The sequence below is a fragment of the Podarcis pityusensis genome, assembly GCF_964106645.2.
Source record: "Podarcis pityusensis genome assembly, chromosome: 14".
Taxonomy (NCBI): domain Eukaryota; kingdom Metazoa; phylum Chordata; class Lepidosauria; order Squamata; family Lacertidae; genus Podarcis; species Podarcis pityusensis.
The window spans coordinates 9,623,451-9,638,219 of NC_138039.1; the positions used below are offsets into that span (position 1 = coordinate 9,623,451).

The following is a 14,769-nucleotide window of genomic DNA, read 5'->3' on the forward strand; positions in this document are numbered from 1 at the left end:
TAATATATTTTTATTTATACCCCACCCTTCCTGGTTCAGAAAACCGGGTTAACAACAAATTTAAAACACTTCATTGATGCAACAAAAACAGCATAAAATACAGTATAAAACATGAATAACAATAAATTCAAAATTCAATTTAATATAAGATAAATAAAATAAAATAAAATAAAATAAAATAAAACATACATACAGCAACAGTGTTTTGTGTTGTGTAGGCTCCTATGATGTAAGTAATGGCCCCCGCCTGCTAGCTTACTAAAATATCACTGGTTTGCTCCTTTCTATATATAGGGTGACTACATTCTGCATGGACTTGTTTCATGGCAACATGTGCAAATGGCTTTAGATACCTATTAGGTCCACAAATTACCATATAGCATATATTCAACACTAAAAAACAGCGACAATTTGTTGTTGTCAAAGGACAGCTGGACATATAAAGGGCCCCATTACCTTCAGTAGCTTAGGGCCTCATCAAACCTAATTCTGGCCCTGCTTGGAGCATAGTCTTGCAAGCCAGCTTCTACCTCCGTCTAAGTTCTGCTTCTCTTGGTTTCAGGAAGGGCCGATGATTCACTCTGGAGCTGTCATCGCAGCTGGCATATCTCAAGGGCGGTCAACTTCTCTGAAGAGAGACTTCAAGGTTAGTTTCCTACAAGTGGGTTGCTTGCGCTGGGTTTCCAGCCCCCGCAGGCCAGGACCTCTTCACTGAGTGGCGGCTTCCGCTGTCTCTCATAGCCCCGATCCTGGTAGCAGATGTTGGAGATGCCAGGGGGCAGGTATGAGGCCTGCCTCTCTCCCACTTCTCAAGCTTAAAGCATTTGCACCCCACCCGTTAACCAAATGGGCATACCCAGGTTGCACAACCTGCGTCGCAAAAGAGACTCTGCCCTCTAGTACGAAACTGTATAAACAGACATAGCATGCGAGAAAAAAGGGAGGGAAGAGGGGAGTAGCAAGTTCAGACACCCGATTTTAACATTATAGGACTTTCGGCAGAGTTGCCTAGTTCTGCCTGTGCAGATGCTGACTGCCTGGGAGAGCAACCAGATCAACACAGGCCTCCCCTCAGATCTGTGTGCAGAGCAAGTGACATTGTCTGGACCAAGAGGAAGGCAGTTGGTCGCTGCCACACTCATGGCCAGAAACAATGCGAAAAAACTCTATGGAATACAGTAATTCAAAACATCAAAACTAACAAACTGAAGTCTCTGAAAGTTTATGAATAGATATAATGAAAAATACTCTGGAACAGTGCTCATGCAATTATGTGACTACAGTTGACTACATAATCGCATGAGCACTGTTCCAGAGTATTTTTCATTATATCTATTCGAAAACAGATTGGTTAATGAAGAAATTACGTATCTTTCTACTTACAAGTGTTGAACTAATTGGCTGATGAAGAATTCAGTGAAACAGTAGTTGTTATCTGGAAACACTGTTCAGCAGAGTTCAGAGTTGGACATCAAAATCGGACATTTGCTGATTATACAAAGCTTCACAGCTTGCTCTCCGCCGGGTAATGTCTGGCACCGTAATTCATTTTAAGGACTTTCAGAGACTTCAGTTTGTTAGTTTTGATGTTTTGAATTATTCCATAAAGTTTTTCACATTCTTATTGTTTCTGGCCATTGTGTTGCTTTTGATATTGCTGACTGATATTTAGCAACACAGGGGTTGGTTTGTTTACACACTCATTTCCTTGGACAGCTGACCTAATGGCCGTTGGAACCATTGAAGGAAGGGGTTTGAGGCAGTTGTCCTCCTCCCTCACCAAAGTTGCTTCGTAGTCCTGGGCCGTCTTGGCAAACTAGCATTCTTCACAGTACACAAAGGAAGCTGCTGCTGGTCTTTGTGGTGGGCTCATTCATTTGGGGGGGGGGGCATTGCTTGAGTTACTTAGGGGTTGCAGAGCATCCAGAGCTTTTTGCGCTCGTGTGTGTGTTAAGAGACCCATTCCCAAGTTCTAATCCACTCCGGGCTGTGTTTGCTTTTAGATCTTTGAATATTTCCGGAGGGACACGGAGAAGCGGGATTTCGTCTCCGCCGGAGCTGCTGCTGGTGTCTCGGCTGCCTTTGGGGCTCCTGTCGGTAAAGCTCCTTTTCTTTCCCACGGAAACACTAGAGAGGTGTTTGCTGCACTTCATTAGTAATATTGATGACGATAAGCATCGTCGTTATTCCTGTTACTGGTTGCTTTATCCAAGCGTCTCAGAACATCTGTGTCTTCTGGCAAAACCATTTACAGTGGTACCTCGGGTTAAGTACTTAATTCGTTCCGGAGGTCTGTTCTTAACCTGAAACTGTTCTTAACCTGAAGCACCACTTTAGCTAATGGGGCCTCCTGCTGCCGCCGCGCCGCCGGAGCACGATTTCTGTTCTCATCCTGAAGCAAAGTTCTTAACCTGAAGCACTATTTCTGGGTTAGCGGAATCTGTAACCTGAAGCGTATGTAACCCGAGGTACCACTGTACTGCAATCCATTATGAGCCATAGTGATAACTGTGGTGATAATGGTGCTAATACTAGGGATGGTCATAATATTAATACAGTAAGCATGCAGCTTTCTCTTGCTTTACTTGTGCGACTGCAACCTTATGTGGGCGGGGAAAATTAATAAATAAATGGAGAGCCAGGGAAACTCTAGCACCCTGCCAGAGCCTCGTGCCTCCTTCCCAAAGCCCAGCGCCTCGTTATCTAGGTTAAGAAAGCACCCCCCCTCCGATTGCACAGCCATAAACTGTTGTTGTTGTTAATTGTATGCTGCCCTATACCTGCAGATCTTGGGGTGGTACACAGAATAAAATTACAAGATAAAAACCACAAAATACACAATAAATATAATAATAGAAACAACCAATACAGTGGTACCTCTGGTTGTGAACGGGATCCGTTCCGGAGGCCTGTTCGCAGTCTGAAAAGAACACAACCCGTGTCTGCACACGTGTGGGTTGCGATTTGCCGCTTCTGCGCATGCGCGTGATGTCGTTTTGCGCGTCTGCGCATGCATGAGCAGCGAAACCCGGAAGTAACCCGTTCCAGTACTTCTGGGTCGCCGCAGGACACAACCTGAAGACACTCAACCTGAAGCAAACATAACATGAGGTATGACTGTAATCCATTTAAAAGGGTATCAGATGTCGATCAGCCAAAGGCCTAGTTAAAGAGCAATGTTTTTGCGGGGCGCCTAAAGGTATACAATGAAGGCGCCAGACAGACCTCCCTGGGGGAGAACATTCCTCAGACGGGGAGCCATCGCAGAAAAGGCCCGTTCTGAATCCGCGCCTGGTGTTCCTACCTTGAGCCGCTCAGCTCCTGCCTCCGGGCGGACAAGCCAAGTCTCACTGGCTCTGCCTTTCCCTTCCACCAGGTGGTGTCCTGTTCAGCTTGGAGGAAGGCGCTTCCTTTTGGAACCAGTTCCTGACCTGGAGGATTGTGAGTCTGGGGGACTGGGGGAGCTTTCCGAGCTGGGGGTGGGGACTGCAAGGTGAGTCCTCGGCAGACAGGCCGAATCTGGCCATGCTCCTCACCGCTCCCCCTCTCTCTCTCTGCAGTTCTTTGCCTCCATGATCTCCACCTTCACCCTGAACTCCATCCTGAGCATTTACAAAGGGAATCCCTGGGACCTGTCCAGCCCCGGACTCATCAACTTTGGCCGGTTTGACTCCGAGGTAAAAGGCAACATCCTTTTGAAGCTTCGCTGCCGCCTCCTCCTCCTCTGGCCTCCACACACAAATTCTCTACGTAACCAGAGAAGGAGTGGAGAGAATAATAACAATAATAATAATAATAATAATAATAATAATAATAATAATATACCTCGCCCATCTGGCTGGGTTTCCCCAGCCACTCTGAGTGGCTTTCAACAGAATATTAAAATACAATAATCTATTAAACATTAAAAGCTTCCCTAAACAGGGCTGCCTTCAGATGTCTTCTAAAAGTCTGGTAGTTGTTTTTCTCTTTGACGTCTGGTGGGAGGGCATTCCACAGGGTGGGTGCCACTACCGAGAAGGCCCTCTGCCTGGTTCCCTGTAAGAAGTCGAAATAAGGGATACAAATGTAAAGGAAGATTATTGTTGTTAAATTGAAAACTGAATATATATATATAAGCGCGCGCGTGCGCGCGCACACACACACACACACACACACACACACATATATATGGGGTATTGTCCCCTTCCTGAAACTCTGGAGAGCTGCTGCCAGTCAGTGTAGGCTAAGTGGCACCAATGGGCTTGCGTCAGCGTAAGGCAGCTTCCTATGTTCCCAATAGCTTATTGGGTAGAGCACGAGGCTCTTAACCTCAGGGTCGTGGGTTTGAGTCCCATCTTCCGGCAAAAAGATTCCTGCATTGCAGGGGGTTGGTCTAGATGACCCTTGGGGGTCCCTTCCAGCTCTACGATTCTATGATATTGTGAAAAAATGATAGTGCAGTAGAAGGCAGTCCTGTCCTTGAGCTGCGTTACCACTGTCACAGTTTCCAGAGCTCACACCTGCTTTCTTTCTTCCTTTGCAGAAGATGGGGTACACTTTTCAAGAAATCCCAATCTTCATATTCATGGGAGTGGTGGGTAAGCGCCCCTATTTAAGCAACATGATAATGTGACTTCCCTGTTTGTGCATCAGTCCCTTCTGCAGATGTTACTCTGAGGCTGGGGGTGTGTGCATGTGGGTCTCATCCCCCCCCCCCGTTTTTTAAAAAAAGAAATACAGTGGTGCCTCGCAAGACGAAATTAATCCGTTCCGCCAGTCTCTTCGTCTTGCGGTTTTTTTGTCTTGCGAAGCTATTAACGGCTATTAACGGCTTAGCGACTTTAAGAAAAAGGAAACAAACTCGCAAGAACTCGCAAGACATTTCGTCTTGCGAAGCAAGCCCATAGGGAAATTCATCTTGCGGAACGACTCAAAAAACGGAAAACTCTTTCGTCTAGCGAGTTTTTCGTCTTGCGAGGCATTCGTCTTGCGGGGCACCACTGTAAGTTCCACCAGTAATGCATGCCTGACATGCAGCAGCAAATCTGTCATGGTCAACAGCTAGAAAGGAGCTGTGTCTGTTATCAGCCCAAAGGCCATTTTGGGGCATGCGGTCCTTTCTCTGTGCCTGCCTTTTCACAGGGCAAAACTCCTCTGTGCTCTGTTGACTCCACAATCCTCTGCATTTCTGCAGAGATTCCAGCATCTGGCAAATAACTTAATTCCTTAATACCTCGGCCCCTGCACACAATACAGAATTTTCCTCTGTGGAACTGGGGGGATTTCCTGGCTTACTGTGAGCCCCAGAAGAAGGGGAGATGGAGGGGGAAGACATGACCCTATGTCTGGTGTGGGCGTAGGATTTTCCTGATCGAACAGCAGAGTGGAAATGTAGAAGATTTCCTTTGCAAAACTGTTCTCCACCTTGCCTTCATCCCAGTCAGATGCATCATTTCCACAGCTGCCCCAAAGAGAGAGTTATGGGATTTCTGCAACCTACACTGCTAATTTCCTCCGTCCTGATTTGAGTGGTTTTGAGCGGCTGGTTCTTTGCTCTGACTCCGTCAAGGCCTATTGTCAGGTGTTTTTCTTCCTCCTGGCTGCAGGTGGAGTTCTCGGAGCCATGTTCAACGCCTTGAACTACTGGCTGACGATGTTCCGAATCAGGTAAAAGCCCTGGCAGAAGGTAACCCGGAATATAACAAGCAGCAAACTTCAGACCCAGGGCAAGGACTGGAGTAAAACCCATTGCAGGATGGCTCGAGCCAACTGCTGCACATCCAACAATGGATGCCTCTTTAAAAGGCTTTGCATTTCAGCTTTTTACACCACCGGGCCCTTTCTTTTGACACAGGGTTCGGAGCTTAGCTCCATTCACAGGCGTCGCTGAGCTGAGCCACCCAGAATTTGGCTGAACCAGCATTTCAGAGGCTGCTTCACATTCCTGCCTGGATGTTTGTTTGAGCCGGAAACCTGTGATAGTACTTTTGTTTGCGTTCTTCTTTTTTTTATATAAAGTCTGGCACATTTCTGCCTTTGTCAGGCCTCTGCTTATTTCCCCAGATGGCTTCCCTTTTGGGGCGAGGGTTGCTTTTACGGGAGCAAATGAGCTCAGTTCTGCAGCCGCCCACCTTGCTGGAAAGCAGCCAGGTCTGGAGAAAGGCCATCTTAATTTTTAGCTAAAGGAAATAACCGAAGTGCCTGGGAAGGAACTCCTTTTTAGGACTTACAGTTCTGGGACTGTGTGGGGTGTGTTTGTGTGTGTGTGTGTGTGTACCTGTTGGAAACAGATGGAATGAATCACAGGCTGCCACTCATCTCTTTAACTCAGTTTTTTATTATTACATTTGCCTCTCACCTCTCCTCCAAGGAGCTCAAGGTGAGATGCACACACCTCTCATTCCTTATTTAATCCTCAGAACAACCCTGTGAGGTTGGTTAGGCTGAGCGTCAGTGACTGGCCCCCAAGGTCGCCCAGTGACTGATGGAGGATGCTCCTGTCTCTCCAGTCTCGAAGCAAGATCCAGTTGGCTTCCATATTTGGAATCGGAATATAATAATAATAATAATTTAATATTTATACCCCACCCATCTGACTGGGTCTCCCCAGCCACTCTGGGCAGCTTCCAACCAAATATCAAAAACGATACAGCATCAGACATTAAAAACTTCCCTAACCAGGGCCGCCTTCAGGTGTCTTTTAAAAGTAAAATAGTTGTTTATTACCTTGACATCTGCTGGGAGGGCGTTCCACAGGGCAGGCGCCACCACCAAGAAGGCCCTCTCCCTGGTTCCCTGTAACCTCACTTCTCGCAGCGAGGGAACAGCCAGAAGGCCATCAGTGCTGGATCTCAGTGGGAGATGGGAGAAGGGGCTGCCATCTTGTCCGTTGCTTCAGGTGGCAAAATGCGTTGGCCCGGCCCTGCTCCCTAACCCCTTGTGTTTTTTCTTTTCTTCAAACTCCCCAGGTATATCCACCGGCCGTGCCTGCAGGTCATCGAGGCCATGCTGGTGGGCGCTGTGACAGCGGCTGTGGCCTTTGTCATGATCTACACCTCGGCAGACTGCCAGCCCCTGCAAGGCAGCGGCATGGCCTACTCGCTCCAGGTGGGAAACGAGCGGCAGAGGGGGACTGTGGGTGCTGGCTGCCTCCCAGAATGGATGCTGTCGGGCAACGGGGGCTTGAGGCAGTAGAGAAGTGGAGGCAGGTCCATTAGGCACCTTCTCACCAAGTTCAGTCTTCCCGTCGACCAAACCCCACATGCCTCTCTCTTCGCTCACAAAAAGGAAATGAGTTTCCTTCAGCTTTGTCTCAACACTGTGCCCTTAAAGCACTTTCTTTAAGGGCACAATTTTGGGTATTGTGAGTTTTTTTAATAATAATAATAATAATAATAATAATAGCCAGTGTGGTGTAGTGGTTAAGAGCGGTAGTCTTGTAATCTGGGGAACCGGGTTCGTGTCCCTGCTCCTCCACATGCAGCTGCTGGGTGACCTTGGGCCAGTCACACTTCTCTGAAGTCTCTCAGCCCCACTCACCTCACAGAGTGTTTGTTGTGGGGGAGGAAGGGAAAGGAGAATGTTAGCCGCTTTGAGACTCCTTAAAGGGAGTGAAAGGCGGGATATCAAATCGAAACTCTTCTTCTTCTTCTAATATTATTTTATTTATACCCTGCCCTCCCCGGCCAGAGCCGGGCTCAGGGTGGCTAACACCAATAAAATGACAGTAAAACCATAATGGGGCGGGGGGAAACAAATTTAAAATACAGGTTAAAATGCAATTTAAAATGCAGCCTCGTTTTAAAAGTAGCCCATAGATCAAAACCATAAGGGGATGGAAACATAAGGGTCAGACTGAGTCCAAAGCAAAGGCCAGGCAGAACAGCTCTGTCTTGCAGGCCCTGTGGAAAGATGTCAAGTCCCGCAGGGCCCTGGTCTCTTGTGACAGAGCGTTCCACCAAGTCTGGGCCAGTACTGAAAAGGCCCTGGCCCTAGTTCAGGGTCTCTGAGAGCTGTAACTCCGTGAGGGGCAAACTACAGTGCCCAGAATTCTCTGAAGGCAAAAATGTCTTCCGGATGTGTTTTCAAGGCGCAATGTGTACACACGACTTCAGCCTTGCCCTTGTAGAGCTCGGCAGGGAGGAAGATGGCGGACAGTACCAGAATTAGTCATCTGCTGCTGTTGTTTGCTGTGGCTCCCCCTGCTGTCCGTCACCCTGCTTTCAGCCCAATGGGAGCTAGCCGCTGTTGGTGAGATGCTGGGCGCATCCAGCTGGCAAAGTTGCGCAGCCGCTGCCCCTGGCAGTGAGCCCAAGTTTGTATGTAGCTTTGGCAAGCAAAACTTTACCTCTCTGGCATCATGCAGAGAAGCTTTTGAAAATGTGTGTGTGTTTGTTTGGGGTGTGGGGGGACGGCTCTTGCTTTCATAAGTGAGCAGCGCTTTTACAAGAGGACAGCAGGCTGGTACACACATTTGCGATTTGATAACACCCCTGGGTTTATTTGCAAGCCCTTCTCAAGCCAAATCTCTGAGCCGTTCCCTGCCCCAGATGTTAAACGGCTCAGGACTGCAATACCTCAAGGACCACCTCTTTCCATATGAACCTACCCGGACCCTGAGATCATCTTCTGAGGCCATTCTTTGTGTGCCTCTTCCTCAGGAGGTCCGGGGGGTGGCAACACGAGAACGGGGCCTTCTCTGCAGTGGCTCCCCATCCGTGGAATGCTTTCCCCAGGGATGTTCACCTGGTGCCCACCAGACAAAAACGTTCCTTTTCAACCAGGCCTTTGGTTGTTCTGTTTGACATCCTACACCCTTTTAAAATGTGGCTTTTATTGGGTTGTTGTTTTTATTCTGATTATATATGTTGTGATCTTTTCTGTGAACTACCCTGAGACCTCCAGGTATAGGCTGGTATAATAATAATGATAATAATAATGATAATAATAATAATAATAATAATAATATTGAATCCAGTGCTCATAAGGCACAGCAGCCTGTGGTGTTGGACCCCCGCTTCTTTTTTCTTTTCCTTTCCTTTCCTTTTTTACTTTTTACTGTGCCTGCAATAACACGACTTCTCCTTTCCCCGCCAGCTCTTCTGTCCTGATGGCGAATACAACTCTATGGCTGCCGCCTTCTTCAACACACCAGAGAAGAGTGTCGTCCGCCTTTTTCATGACCCCCCAGGTCGGTTGCTCCCCAGCTAGCAGCGTCCAACCATCGCCAATCGATGGGGGGATGTATTCTTCCTAATATTCTATAGCAGGGTTGGCTAGTTCCTGTCTCTCGGCCTAAATCCAGCTCCACGACCAGCAAATGTTATTCCCCCCTCCCAACAAGACCCCACTGATTTTGGTGACAGCATGTTTAGATGGATACACAAACAATAATCATCTATCATCTATCTATCTATCGTCTGAGCACAGTCTTTTCCCCAAAATTATTTTTATTGGTTTTCCAAATTTTTACAAATCAAACCAAATTACCTAATTTAATACAGTTTCTTTTTTAAAAAAATCAGGTTTCCGGCTCCAGTTGCAAACATATGTCCATCTTTTTCTCTTGTAGCCACATCAACTCTTCATTAATATCCATTTCATCCTTCACTTCTTGTTGTCCATTCCTATAGCCACCCCTTTTATAGTCTTTATAGGTCAAAACCAGCACTTTGAATTGGGCCTGGAAATTTATGTGATCTACCTGAATTACTGTGAATTGTTGTGGGGGGGGGTTGTATTCGAGGTAGGTTTCATTTGCTTTTAAATTGTATTATTTCCCAACCTGCCTGGCCCTTCCTTGCATGCCTCCGAAGAAGGAGAGCTCTCTCCAGCTCTGTGGGAGATGCAACTTGTTCCATCGCTTAATCTGCTCCCACAGTTCATGAGTCTCTTCTCCTTCCTCCCGCCCCCTCCAGATGTTTAGCCTAAATGTGCATTCCTGAAATCTAAAACGGGATGGCAGGGGGCTTGCAACAGTCCTTGGCTTTCCTCCTCTATGAAGGCTTTACCTGATGTTCCTGTGGCAGAGGAGCCGGATGAAGGAATTGAATTTTCTTTTCACAGTACCCTAGAGCCCAGCTTGGGATTTGTTCCCAAGTCCATGATTTGTTTTGCTGCACACAATGTTTTAATTAGGAAAGGCACATAGAGCTGCCCTAGCGGGTATTATCCATAGCTGTCAACGTTTCCCCTTTTTTAAGGGAAATTCCCTTATTCCAAATAGGATTCCTCGCAAGAAAAGATAAAGTTGACAGCTATGGTATTATCACAGGGAAAGTTAGGGTGATTTGGACATGTTTTAGATGTATTGTGATACAGTCGTACCTTGCAAGTCGAACGGAATCCGTTCCGGAAGTCCGTTTGACTTCCAAAACATTCAGAAACCAAAGTGTGGCTTCTAATTGGCTGCAGGAAGCTCCTGCAGCCAATCAGAAGCCACGCCGGACGTTCTGCTTGCGAAAATCATTCGAAAACCGGAGCAGTCACTTCCGGGTTTCCATCGTTCGGGAGCCAAGGCGTTCGAAATCCAAGATATAACTGTATTTTATGCATTGTGACTTGCAGTTATTTTTTATTGATCGTAGTTCAGTAATTATTGTAATTGTTAAGAGTGGATAAGTATTATTTGTCGATGTTTTGAGAGTTTATGTCATTGTGTTTCCCAAACTTGGGTCTCAACCTGTTTTTGGACTACAGTTCCCATAACACCTGACCACTGGTCCTACAACTCACTGATAGGAGTTGTAGTCCAAAACCAGCTAGAGACCCAAGTTTGGTAAACACGACTTTAACCTAATTTTTGGAGCCAGGAAAAACCCAAAGATGGCTCTTGAGACCTGCTTTTTTGAGGGGCTAAAATGCATGCCCCCTGTAATAAGGTGGGAGCACCCTTCCGATTTGCTGAGCGAATCTTGCTGCTGGTTCCAGGTTATGGGGAGTGATGCTCTTTGCTCTCCCTCTTAGGCACGTATGACCCCATGACTTTGGGGCTGTTCACCTTGATGTACTTCTTCCTGGCTTGTTGGACCTACGGGCTAACAGTTTCGGCAGGCGTCTTCATCCCCTCCCTGCTGATCGGGGCCGCCTGGGGCCGCCTGTTTGGCATCTCTCTCTCCTACATGACCAGCGGCTGGGTGAGTTGCCCTCACCTTGTGGTTTCGATCCTCTCTCCCCACCCGCCCACTCCCTTACGGTCCGAAGAACCTTTGCAGAAAACAAGCCCCTGGTTTGGGAGGGGAGCTGGGAAGACAGAGGGCGTTTGATCTTCGCCAGGAAGAAGAAGTGGAAGCTTTTCATCTCCGAGGGCCTTCTGGCAGTTCCCTCACTGCGAGAAGTGAGGTTACAGGGAAGCAGGCAGAGGGTCTTCTCAGTAGTGGTCTTCTTCTTCTTATCTGGCGATCCCTCGTAGCCAAATAAGATTGTCTTCCATGAACACAGTTTTAAAAGTGAGTCCGTAAGTGACTGTGGAGGCTGATTCTGGATCCACACGTCCTTCCACAGTGGGGACATAGGTTTCCGGGCGGGAGTTGATCACGGTGAGGGTTTGCCAAGTGTGCCTTCCCCTTAGCGCATTTCTCCCTTTCATCCTGAGTTCGAGCGCTTTCAAAGCCCAGGACGCCTTTGGTAAAGGCTGTTCTCCAATTGGAGCGTTCGCAGGCCAGTGTTTCCCAGTTGCCGGTGTTTACACTACATTTTTTGAGAGAGTCTGTCAACCCCTTTTTTTGGCCACCAGCACTATGCTTTCCGTTTTTAAGTTCAGAATAGAGCAGTTTCAGCAGTGGTGCCCGCCCCGTGAAACGCCCTCCCGTCAGATAAACAACTATCTGACTTTCAGAAGACATTCTGAAGGCAGCCCTGTTCAGAGAGGTTTTTCTTTAATTCTTGAAGCTTTGTTGTGTTTTTAATATTTTGTTGGGAGCCGCCCAGAGTGGCTGGAGCAACCCAGTCAGATGGGTGGCAAGCCAGCCTTCTTCCCCTGGGGGTTCCCCAGCTGGTGCCCCCCTCCCTGTCCCCTGCCTCCAGCCTGTCCATGACACCCAACCGTCCCCTTGGCCTAGAGATCCACCACCACCGGTCTAGGCGAGTAGGGGGCAGATGCCATGCCCCAGTTTGTTACTGCTGTTCACGGTGTGAAAGGTCCATTTCTCCAGTGAATGGGGAGGGAGACCGTCTGACCTCCTGCTTAGTCCCGCTATCCTGAGCGTTGACTGTTCCTCTCTCTTGGGGCTTTCAGATCTGGGCCGACCCAGGGAAGTATGCCTTGATGGGAGCCGCGGCACAGCTGGGTGAGTGATACACGTCTGGGGCAGGGAGGAGAAAGGGGCTCAGCTTATTGGGAAGTGGGAAGGTGGGTCTTGCCCCAGTGGGACGGTGCAGGTTAGGCTTCAACCCTTTAACCGAACTTACTTTCCTAGGCCTCATCTTCACCATGCATTTAAGCATCCTCATCTTGCTTTAAACAATCATGGCTCCTTCTGCAAACAACAACCACAACAACAACCCTGGGAGTTATGGCTTATAGAGGGATACTTTGTTAGAAGAATCCTCACAGAGCTGTAATTTCCAAGATTGATTTAACACTCAGTTCCTCTTCCCAGGGAACTCTGTGACATCTGAAGGCAGCCCTGTATAGGGAAGCTTTTAATGTTTGATGTGTTTTAAATATTTTGTTGGGAGCCACCCAGGGTGGCTGGGGCAACCAAGGCATGTTAATAATGAAATTATATTATATTACCGTATTTTTCCGTGTATGAGACGTCCCCGTGTATAAGACGACCCCTATTTTTTGAGCCCAAAATTAAGAAATAAATTTATTTATATATTTAATTGCAACATTCCGTGTATAAGTTGACCCCCAATTTTAAACTTAAAAAAGTTGGGGGGCAACAGTCTTATACATGGAAAAATACAGTAGATTAGATTAGATTATAATGAACTATATCTGCTTTGTGTCTATTTAGCACAAGGATGAGAAACCTCTGGCCTTCCAGCTATCGGACTACAACACCCATCATCCTTGACCATTGGCCACACTGGCTGGGGCCGATGGGAGCTGGAGTCCAACCAGCTTTCTCACTGCTGGTTTAGCCGTTCAGTCTTTTTTTTTTTTTTAAGAACCTTTTCAGAAAGGGGTTCAGCTTCGTCCTGCTCTTTTAAAACGGCTATGGCACTAATTACAGGTTCGCTCTGAGGAAGGACAGTAGCTCAGTATGAACAAAAAAACCACGTATTGCATTATTTCGAAGGCCACAGCAGCACGAGGGGAGCTAATGAAATTTAAAGCAGATTACAGGAACCACTCCTCACTGTTTGAAATTAGAAATCAATAAAATTAAATAATAATTGGATTCTTAAAATCAAAACATATTCCTGTTGGAACATAAAACTCATTAAGGCATGTTCTTAAAATAGCACACATTACTTACTGATTTGTGGGCATCTACCTGCCTCGAGGGGACGCGGGTGGCGCTGTGGGTTAAACCACAGAGCCTAGGACTTGCCGATCAGAAGGTCAGCGGTTCGAATCCCCGCGACGGGGTGAGCTCCCGTTGCTCAGTCCCTGCTCCTGCCAACCTAGCAGTTCGAAAGCACGTCAAAGTGCAAGTAGATAAATAGGTACCGCTCTGGCGGGAAGGTAAACGGCATTTCCGTGCGCTGCTCTGGTTCGCCAGAAGCGGCTTAGTCTTGCTAGCCACATGACCCAGAAGCTGTACGCCGGCTCCCTCGGCCAATAAAGCGAGATGAGCGCTGCAACCCCAGAGTCGTCCACGTCAGGGGTCCCTTTACCTTTACCTGCCTCGAGAGACAATGGAGTGTGCTTCCTGGGGTGAAGTCAAACCGCTTTGTTAGCGGGTGCAATCCTGGACAGTGCCTATGGAGGTCCTGGGCCCATTCTCATTTTGCCACCCTCCGGACCTCTCGAGGAGGAGGCACACAAAGAAGGGTCTCAGAGGATGATCTCAGGGTCCGGGTTGGTTCATATGGGGAGAAGGCAGTCCTTGAGGTTCAACGCAGCATTTTCTTCCTAGGGGGCATTGTGAGGATGACGCTCAGCCTGACGGTTATCATGATGGAGGCGACAGGCAACGTCACCTACGGCTTCCCAATCATGCTGGTGCTGATGACGGCCAAGATTGTGGGGGATTATTTTGTCGAGGTGAGGGTCTGCCTGCGGCTGCTGGTCATGCCGGCCACCTAGAACCTCCCTCTCCAGGGGGACTCTACCACGGAACGCCAGTTGCTGGGGAGCAGCATTCGACGGGGCAGAATTGCCTCCGTGTCCTGCAGGGGGCTTCGTGGAGGCCTGTGACTGGCCGCAGTGAAAAGAGGGTTTATGGGCTAGATTCCCCTGCCTTGGTCCGACCCAACAGGGCTGTTCTTGTGACCCAGAGGACAGGACAGGCCTGGAGGTTTTATATATTCCACGTTTCATTCTGCATGGCACTGCTTGGTTCAGCGGATGGTTGGTTAGCCTGGGGGGAAAGGCCAGATATAATTCTTAACAAATACATTGTGCCCCAGGAAAGGCCAAACTCTGTGAACCAGCTACCGTATTTTCTTGTGTATAACAAGCCCCCGTGTATAAGACACCCCTGCTTTGGAGGACTCAGATTTAAAAAAATAAATTACCATATAGCATATATTCAACACAAAAAACAGCGACAATTTTTTGTTGGCAAAGGACAGCTGGACATACAAAGGGCCCCATTACCTTCAGTAGCTTAGGGCCTCATCAAACCTAAATCCAGCCCTGGGTAAGGGCCACAGCCATCATTCTGCCACTTT

At 47.9% G+C, this 14,769-nt stretch overlaps 1 protein-coding gene across 1 annotated transcript in view; it reads left to right on the plus strand.

The window, feature by feature from the left end:
* The window catches only part of CLCN7 (chloride voltage-gated channel 7), a 38,146-nt gene that overhangs the window by 14,118 nt on the left and 9,259 nt on the right, over positions 1-14,769 (plus strand). Inside the window, exons 9-19 of the mRNA XM_080981025.1 lie at positions 563-646; positions 2,004-2,097; positions 3,377-3,441; positions 3,561-3,677; positions 4,526-4,580; positions 5,589-5,649; positions 6,951-7,089; positions 9,079-9,172; positions 10,948-11,117; positions 12,218-12,269; positions 14,013-14,140. Of these exons, the coding sequence (XP_080837151.1) occupies positions 563-646; positions 2,004-2,097; positions 3,377-3,441; positions 3,561-3,677; positions 4,526-4,580; positions 5,589-5,649; positions 6,951-7,089; positions 9,079-9,172; positions 10,948-11,117; positions 12,218-12,269; positions 14,013-14,140 (1,059 nt within the window). The remainder of the gene's footprint in view (positions 1-562; positions 647-2,003; positions 2,098-3,376; positions 3,442-3,560; positions 3,678-4,525; positions 4,581-5,588; positions 5,650-6,950; positions 7,090-9,078; positions 9,173-10,947; positions 11,118-12,217; positions 12,270-14,012; positions 14,141-14,769) is intronic.